A 9749-nucleotide genomic window follows, 5' to 3' on the forward strand; every position below is an offset into this window, starting at 1 on the left:
TCCACCCGTCTATGCGTGAGTAAGATGGATTGCAGCCCCCCCTCTACCCCCACCCCCCCGCCCACGTGGGGTAAACCCGCTGGAGTAATCACATTAAAGTGGAAGAAATCAGGAAGAGAGGGAAAAGGAGGGTGGGGGAGGGCGGGGGGGTGCGAGCGCTGGAGGCTGCTCCTGTCACTGCGTGGATAAAGACTGATGCTCTCCGGCGGGGCAGAAAAACACCACGTCTGCTCCTCCTTTTCTCCGCCTGTCACGTCCTCATCAGCAGGAAACAACTCACACAACTCGCTGCAAAAAATACCTGACTGTTTGAATTCAGAACCCCCCCCCCCCTCCCTCGTCAGCCATGACCCACATAACCGGGGCGAGCATCGCCGCAGCAACCGTATGTGCACCACCAGATGGGAGGCGGGAGCAGGAAGTGACCTTAGCCCCCCCACCCCCAACCCCGCCTCCTCTTATCTGCGCTTTGAACCACACGAGCAGCTCTCCATCCACCCATTCTGCCCAGTGGATCCCCGGGGTGGGGGGGGGCGGCGCTCCATTGTTCCGTCACGCAGCACTATGAGACGTTTTAGTCGGGGGGGTCGAAGTGTTTCTGCTCGTCGGAGGTCGGCCGCGTGGCGACCTCGAGTTACGTCGTCCTCGCTCTGAGGCCCAAATTTTGAAGTTTCTGGAAGCCACAGGATTGTTTTTATGAACACGCAAGATTTTGAAAGCAGGATTAAGGATGGTCTCTTATGGGCTTTCAGCGTTTTTAACGTGTGTTCTTAACGTCCCGGGTGTATTTCTAAGGCCTTAGTTTGTGTTTTTATGTGGAGAAACAGTTTTTCTTTAAAAAAGGTTAAATGTAAATAGTAAATGTAGGTGGAACACATTTTGATAAGCTTCTTCAATGTGAGAATTTCTGCTTTTCTCAAACCACCACGGACTGTTTGGCGAAAACAACCAAACACACAAACAAAGATGTCGCCTGGAGCTCAGCTTCTTATCGTCGTCATCTTCTCAAATCCCAGAAACAGTCGATGGAACCAGCCGGAGAAGACGATGAGGATGAAGGCGCCGAGCTGTCGCTCTGATGAGGTCTCCATGGAGATAAACAACTCAACAACACGGCGATGATGTAACCCACGGAACACCGAAAAGGCTGCAGGCGGGAAAAAAAGGCTCCCACAGATGCGTAGGGCAGCGAGCTGTGAATCTTTAATGGCGAGGTGAAAAGTGTACCGCAAACAAAACAACAAAGCGCACACGCACACGCGGCGTACCGGGTACTTGGCTCAGACGAACACAGCAGCCACACACACACAAAGCTGCAGTGCTGTAGCACCCTGGACAGCACAAAGCTCTCTGCTGGTGTGCACCGCATCACCGCCACCGAGCAAGGCATCGGGAGGAGGTTCTACTCCTCGGCTCCAAACAGCACACACACACACAGATGGCAGATGAAAGTGGACATGCAGGTGCTGGTGGCGGTGGTGATGCTGGTGGTGGTGATGCTGCCAGTGGTGATGGTGGTAGTGATGGTGGTGGTAGCGTGATGCTGGTAGTGGTGATGCTGGTGGTTGTGATGTTAACAGTGGTGGTGATGCTGGTGATGCTGGCGGTGGTGATGCTGGCGGTGGTGATGCTGGCGATGGTGATGCTGGTGGTGGTGATGCTGGTAGTGGTGATGGTGATGCTGGCGGTGGTGATGCTGGCGATGGTGATGCTGGCGATGGTGATGCTGGTGGTGGTGATGCTGGTAGTGATGCTGGTAGTGGTGGTGCTGGCGGTGGTGATGCTGGCGGTGGTGATGCTGGCGGTGGTGATGCTGGCGATGGTGATGCTGGTGGTGGTGATGCTGGTAGTGGTGATGGTGATGCTGGCGGTGGTGATGCTGGTAGTGGTGATGGTGGTGATGGTGATGCTGGCGGTGGTGATGCTGGTGGTGATGCTGGTAGTGGTGATGGTGGTGATGGTGATGCTGGCGGTGGTGATGCTGGTAGTGGTGATGGTGGTGATGGTGATGCTGGCGGTGGTGATGCTGGTGGTGATGCTGGTAGTGGTGATGGTGGTGATGGTGATGCTGGCGGTGGTGGTGATGCTGGTGGTTGTGATGGTGGTGATACTGGTGATGCTGGTAGTGGTGGTGGTGATACTGGTGATGCTGGTAGTGGTGGTGATACTGGTGATGGTGGTAGTAGTGATGGTGGTAGTGGTGATGGTGGCGGCGGTGATGGTGATGGTGGTGGCGGTGGTGATGCTAATTGTTGACGACAAGATGATAAAGAGCTCTACAGTCGGTAGAATCCGTTAAATGTCCGTTATGATGGTGGTGGTAGTGGTGATGCTGGTGGTAGAGATGGTGATGGTGGTGATGGTGGTGCTGGCGGTGGCGGTGGCGGTGGGGGGGGGGGGCGTTGTACTCACAGCTCAGAGTAGAGGATGTGCAGGTTGCCCAGGTTGTCGGTATAGTTGGCCGGGCTGAGCCAGGGAAGCACCAGCAGCAGCAGCGCCTTCATGGTCAGCCTCCTCCCCCCCGCTCGCCTCTGCACCGCCGCTCTCTCCTTCCTCCCCCACCTCCAATTCTCCGAACCCGGCCGTGCTGACCCCCGCCCCCCCCTCCTCCCCGCCCCCCTGCCCCCCCCAGATCAGAATTAATCCTTCACTTTCCCCCCTCGATCTCTTTGCGTCTCTCTACCTCCGTGTCCCAGGAGCCCCCCCCCCCCACACTCCTCCTCTTCCTCCTCCTCCTCCTCCTCCTCTCCCTCAGGCCGGCTGCCCGATCATCTGAGCTGCGGAGGGCAAACGGGCCGGCTGCCAGAGGTTGAAGGCGGAGTGGCAGCAGGAGGAAGAGGAAGCAGAGCTGAGGTCCTGATGTGGCAGGAGGAAGAGGAGGAAGTGCCAGAAGAAGAAGAAGAAGAAGAATAGGAGGAGGCGGAGGAGGAGGAAGAGGAGGAGGAGGAGGAAGGAGGACCCGTCCAGAGGTGGCACATTTGGAATAGAGTTTGATATGTGCGGCCCCTTAATCTGCTCCGGGCGCTGGCGTGTTGTAAGAGGATTTGCGCTCGTGTGCGTGCATGTCCGTCTCAGTCGCCGTGTGTGTGTTGGAGGGAACAGCGCAGGCTGTGACTTATACTGCAGCAGAAACCACTGAGGGGGGCTGGGGGGGGGGGGGGGGGGATGGAGCAGACCAAACAGAGATGGGAAAGGGGGGTGGGGATGGGGGGGGCTGGAGGGAAGGTACTTGCTGCTACTCTGATTGGCTCTTACGCTTATACACACGCTCTCAGAAACACATGTGTGTGCAACCTCTGCATTCACCCCCCCTCCCTTCCCACAATACGCTGGTCCATGGAGGGGGGTGGGGGGGGGGTGATAGAGAGGAGTGGGGGCTGTTGCCTGAGCCCCCCCCCCCTCCTCTAACGATGGACTGCTCCCCGCAGCAGATTGGTCTGATCGCTCAATGGAAGCTGAAGAGGGAGAAAACATTCAAAGACACAAACACACAAATCAATGATGGGCAGGGGGGGTTCATTCATTCACACAGTCATTCATGTATTCATTCATTTCAGGTAAGTGCTGACGGAGGAAAGGTAATAATATCAGAAGGTTAAAGGTGAGATCACATTCAGATTTACTGCAAAGAAATTTGCCTTTTCTTCGTAATGAAATATTAAAGTAACCAAATAAACCTCATCGCGCTGTATTTAAGCGTTAGCGTAGCACGGCTTAGCCTAGAAAATCAGCATTTTCAAAAGCTTTTGCAATTCAAATTTTTATGAATTAGCATCATTAGGTTTTCATCCCATTGTCTGTTTTTATCTGCTCATTCTGTAATGAGGTTAAAGCACAGCTACGGTGTGTTTGGGTTGGTTCTGTGAAAGCTAAATGCATTCAATGTCTGTTTATCTCGTCTTATTTCTTCATCTCTGGCCTCTATTGTTCTGCAGTAAAACAAAGAGACAACCTTGAATGTGAAACACTACAGATAATCACATTTCATCCCGACCCCCCCTTTCCCCAGCGATATTCATGTTTCTGTTTTACTCTGAGTGGAGTCGTGTCATTTTGATTTATAAAGCTCATATTTTAATCTCCTCTCCTTGTTTTCCCTCTTCTTACCTATTTTTATCCGGTTTTCAGAGCGCTGTGCAGGAGAAAGGGACTTAGCTGCTGTAAATACGCCGTCACACTGAATGTTGGGCTGAATCTGTGAGTGTGTGTGTGTGTGTGTGTGTGTGTGTGTGTGGGTGTGTGCGCTAGTGCACCGAGGATCAAGTGATCCCGTCGTACCACAAATTACATTTGATTGTGACAAGATTTTTGTGAACAGAAACCAGTTCTAAAGCCCCGCAGGACTCACTCAGGAAACACACGCACACACACTCCCTCACACACACACACACACACACACACTCACACTCACTCCCTCACACACACTCACTCGCACACACACGTCAGTAAATGCCACATTTAGAACATACAAAACATGGTCAGGAATTCTCATTTCTGTGAATCAGAACAAAGAGAAAAGAAGAACCAACATGATGCTGAAGGCAGAACATCAGTAGAACACGAGCCGCTCTGACTGAACACAGCGTGTAACTAAAGCGCCGCATGGAGCTACGGGTCGGGTCGCCCCCCCCCCCCAGAAACGCACGCCTCCAGGTTGAGCTGGTTGGGACCCGACAGGTCAGGGATGATTACACACGTATGAAATCATCCCTGACCTGGTGGCCGTCATTACGACCCCCGACCCCCCCCGCAGAGAGGCGTGAACCTCCCCGGGGCAACTACACACGGGACCTTTTATTCTCTTAGTGATCACGCTAGCTTGCGTTAGCAAAGCAGCGCCAATTTGTGTCACTATAAGTGTTTCCAACGCGCTGGAATCTGATCCTGATATTCAGGTACCAGAAAACCTCCAGATGGAAACACGAGTTCATGGTCTCAGTCTCTGGTTTCAAGTCTTCTTCATCCATGATGATGTTCGTTTAGTGACTGATGGTCCATTTAGAGTCAAACAGACCATAAAGCAGGGGAAGCTTTAGGGCGGGGCTACACGCTGATTGACAGGTTTAGACGAGAGACGTATAAAGACTCTCTACTTCCTCCTTGGTCCAAATATGGTCACTTCCTGTTCACGGTTTACCAGACTCCATAACGTCCATCCGCACACCGATGAGTGTTGTCATGACGACCATGTTCACTCCTTCTGTGGTTTGGACCAAAATACCGGAGGAGCGACAAGAAGCAGCTTCATCAGTCGGATGGAGTCCTACCTAGAGGACCAGACTTGCCTCCACCTCCTCCTCCTCCTAACTACGGGTTCTCCTGAAGCCCTCATGGAGATATCAGACAATGGAGCCGCACGCAGATAGAAGGGACAGGAATTAAGAAAGACACTTGTGTGCAAGACGTGTGGCGAGGTGAATCCTCCCAGAGGCCTTTGGGCCGTGGGCGCGTTAATGAACGGTAATGAAAAGCAAAAGCAAAGCGCTGTGTGCTAATGATTAATCAACAGAGGAGCCGAGGGGAAGGGGGGGGGTTAACAAATAGTAAAATAAGACTCTCTTTCTCCCTCTGAAGAAAGAGACGAACCAGCAGCAGTTTTTACACCACGTTACCAACAAGCACCATAAGTTTAAACAAAGCTAAAGGCCCGAGCGGTCCTACCTGCTCCTGATGTGGTCCTCCAGGTCGCCCCGGGCCATCTCCTCGGCGCAGTGCTGGCTGAAGGGGCACGCCACGGTGAGCTTGTCCAGCAGCTTGTGGACCAGCAGGCTGGGCTTCCTGCAGCTCTGCAGCATGAGCGGCGCGCGGCACACGGGGCAGAAGTCGCTCTCCAGCAGGAAGCTGGTGAGGCACTCGCGGCAGTAGGTGTGGCCGCAGGGCGTGTCCAGGGGCCAGAGGAGCGCCTGCAGGCAGATGTGGCACACCAGGTCGTCGTCCACCTCTTCCACGTACAGGTACTCGTGGTTCTCCTCCAGCTGGTGGCAGTGGCCGCACGCAGCGCACAGGTCGGGGGGCGGGGTCGCCGGTCCGTAGTCGGCGGGGGAAAGGGGCGAGGAGGCGCCCCCGCCCTGCGCGCCCTCCTCTTGGATGCTCATCTGGACTCGGGGCGGGTGGAGGAGGTCACGAGCAGCCGGGATCTGTGGCGGGCTGGCAGAGGAAGAGGGTCAGTACGAGAAGTATTAATACAAGCACAAAATATAAAAAAATATGAATTTTGTTTGTTTACAACCAGTAAACAGGAAGTGACCTCATCTGGACTGAGTGACGCCGAATACGTCTCTGTTAGGGAGCTGTCAATCTTAAGCATCCCCTGCTTCATGGTCTGTTTGACTCTAAAGGGACCATCATGCTGTATTGACTTGAAACTAGAGACTGATTCTCAAACTACTCACTGTAATAAAGACCCTCAAAAACCCTCAAAACAAACGATTCCAGGTACAAGGAACCAGAAGAGGTTCTACAAGGAACCAGAAGAGTTTCAACAAGAAACCAGAAGAGGTTCTACAAGGAACCAGAAGAGTTTCAACAAGGAACCAGAAGAGGTTCTACAAGGAACCCAAAGAGTTTTAACAAGAAACCCGAAGAGTTTCAACAAGGAACCAGAAGCGGTTATACAAGAAACCAGAAGAGTTTTAACAAGAAACCCGAAGAGTTTCAACAAGGAACCAGAAGCGGTTATACAAGAAACCAGAAGAGGTTCTACAAGGAACCCGAAGAGTTTCAACAAGGAACCCGAAGAGTTCCAACAATAAACCAGAACAGTTTCTACAAGGAACCCGAAGAGTTCCAACAATAAACCAGAACAGTTTCTACAAGGAACCCAAAGAGTTTTAACAAGAAACCCGAAGAGTTTTAACAAGGAACCAAAACAGTTTCTACAAGGAACCAGAACAGTTTCAACAAGGAAGCAGAAGAGGTTCTACAAGGAACCCGAAGAGTTTCAACAAGGAAGCAGAAGAGGTTCTACAAGGAACCCAAAGAGTTTTAACAAGAAACCCAAAGAGTTTCAACAAGGAACCCGAAGAGTTTCAACAAGGAACCAGAAGAGGTTCTACAAGGAACCCGAAGCGGTTCTCCGATGGACAAGCTGAAGAACCCTCAATGCTCTTTGTTTATTCCTATATTTCAAATATACCATCACTGAAGAAAGGGAGACCACACTTGTGTAGTAACAGGGTGTGAATATTCATGAACGCACACACACACAAACACACACGCACACACACACACACACACACACACACGCACACACAGACACACAAACACACACACACACTTCTTTTCCTCTGCTGGCACAGAGACGAGATATCGAACTCCTGAGATTTCTCCTCTAGATTTCATCGACCTTGCCTTCACCGTGCCGGAGTGCCAGCGGACACGTCACCCACGACGGGCAGGCTCATCCGGCACATGGACACGAGCAGATGGGCTCGGTGGGACTGGCGTCACCTTGGCAAGGGCCATGCTGATGGCGCTCCGCAAAGGACACTCTGGGGGGGTCTGGGCGGCTTAATGAGACACCAGATCTAAACCCGCACAGGGGGGCGACATGATGGAAACGCTCCAGTGCCTCTGAAAAGTCCATGAAGAACTACACGTTTATCAGCACCAGGAGCTGTAAAAGACATATTCATCTCCATGTCTGGGTTTTCAGACGGTCCTCAAATGCATCACGTGTGACCATCGGCTTTGTTACAAAAAGTAAAAGTAGCAAGTAGGAAGCCATCAGTGACTCAGCTGAGACCAACAATCAGCACCAAAATATTTCACTGATTATGGCTCCTTTTTCTTCCACTTAAATCCTTAAAACAATGTGGACACCTGGAAGATCAAAGGTGATTCATGTCATTGTAACTGTTGTTCTGCACGAGAGGCACTGATCCCACAAAACGTTTCCCCGAGGAGCACTTTTACATTGCAGTGAAAAAGAGAGTAAAATGTGTCCAAAATGCCCCCAAACTGGCTTTCAGAGGCTTAACGGAACTCGTTCCTGTGCCCTTAATAAATATCAGACAAGTCCGGCCGTGCACGTACAAGACCTGCAGAGTAACCTGCCGCTGTCACGGAGGCCGGACCGCGAGCCGTGTCTGTCCTGCAGACCCAGAGGAGGAAGAGGAGGAAGAGGAGGAGGAGGTGTCCACAGTGAGCCGGCATGTTGCTGTGTACACTTCCACCACTCCTACTCAACACAATATATCATATCTGTGTGGATCAGTGAAACACGCCCTGCAGAGAAAGGCGTAGTCGGAGGGAAAGTGTGCATGTGAGCGCGCTGGAGAAAGGCCGTCAGGATCACCCAAACCACAGGACCCACGGTGTGTGTGTGTGCGTGTGTGTGTGTGTGTGTGTCACACACCAGCATAGTGCGTCAAGTTCAGACACGCCGCAAAAAATTCCAGGAAGCAACTTTTTTTCTTTCTGCATACGTCTGTTTCATAACGACTCACTTGAGGATAAATGAACATGATGATTCATGTATATTGATGATTCATCAGAAACCTTCACGAATAAGCGCTCATAGGTGACCTCTACCTGAGGACCTCCTGGGGGGCCGGTTCCCTCCCCGGGTAGGACAGCTGCAGACAGATGTGACGTCCGAACCAGGCGGACTGGATGATCTGTGGCTACGCGATGAGATTCTGATGTATGAAATCACTACTTCTCTCACACACACACACACACACACTCACACACACACACACACACACACTCACACACACACACACACACACTCTCACACACACACACACACACTCACACACACACACACACACACTCACACACACACACACACACACACACACACACACACACTCACACACACACACACACACACTCACACACACACACACACACTCTCACACACACTCTCACACACACTCACACACACGCACACACACACGCACACACTCACTCATACACTTACATTTACATCTGCTTTAAGTCAGAGAGAGAGAAGAAACTTGACTTACGTGTCTTCATGCGAGACGTTGTCGTTCAGCCGAGCGGTTCACCTGCACAGGTAAAGCCTCGCAGAGGGAGTAACGTTAAACCCTTCAGAGAGGGGGGGGGGGGGTTACAATGACTCAGGAAGGAGGACTTTGTCCCCCCGGTCACGGAGTCTTTAAGAGGGAGAAATTGAATCCGACCGGCCCCCGAGAGGGAGGTGTGTGTTCTTTTCCGACGACAGCGAGAGCTCGGAACCTGCTCACCTCCAACAGGCAAAGGTGATCAGGAAGTGGAAGAGCGGAGGGGCGGAGCCAGAGGAAAAAGGTAAACAAGGGAACTGGCCAAACCTGCTCTGGGCTTTTCAGGGGGAAAAGGAATCTCCTGGGAATAGATGGAGGGGTATTACAAATAACACGTGTTTCTACAACTCGCTTATTTACTCTGGTGATGAATATACGTTTCAGTATAACAGTGAACAAACTTGTACATTTAATGCACGGACATTTGCATGAAGAGAAAGCCCGGTCCTTAAACCGGAAGGTCATCATAGGACATGAGATAACGCGACCAAGTGGTTCCACCGGCGCACAACGCACGCACGGCGCTGTGGTGCTCCTCGCCCGCTTCTCCGGGCTTTGGGCAGCCGGGCGTGCGATAGCGGCGTTGGACACAAACTGGTTCCTCTCAGATGTGGTTTTCTGCTCTCATTAGTAAAAACAAACCAGAATCATGAATCGTTGTGCGGCTTTTAAAAGCCACTCCGCTTTCAAACGAAACGCGTTTCAGAAGGCAAACAGCTG

At 52.0% G+C, this 9749-nt stretch overlaps 1 protein-coding gene across 4 annotated transcripts in view; it reads right to left on the reverse strand.

Annotated features, from left to right (window-relative positions):
- The window catches only part of lnx1 (ligand of numb-protein X 1), a 19862-nt gene extending 10622 nt beyond the window's left edge, over positions 1-9240 (reverse strand). The window contains exons 1-2 of one of the 4 annotated variants that reach the window (XM_078108816.1): positions 8973-9240; positions 5662-6137 (exon numbers count right to left, since the gene is read on the reverse strand). In XM_078108816.1, coding sequence (XP_077964942.1) covers positions 5662-6095 — 434 coding nt within the window. In that variant the 5' untranslated portion in view covers positions 6096-6137; positions 8973-9240. Of the gene's footprint in view, positions 1-2412; positions 3139-5661; positions 6148-8532; positions 8620-8972 lie in introns of those variants that run through there. The other 3 variants (XM_040184542.2, XM_078108817.1, XM_078108818.1) reach the window with 3 other exon arrangements.
- Positions 9241-9749: the final 509 nt, after the last annotated feature.

The sequence above is a fragment of the Gasterosteus aculeatus genome, chromosome 8, assembly GCF_964276395.1.
Source record: "Gasterosteus aculeatus chromosome 8, fGasAcu3.hap1.1, whole genome shotgun sequence".
Lineage (NCBI taxonomy): Eukaryota > Metazoa > Chordata > Actinopteri > Perciformes > Gasterosteidae > Gasterosteus > Gasterosteus aculeatus.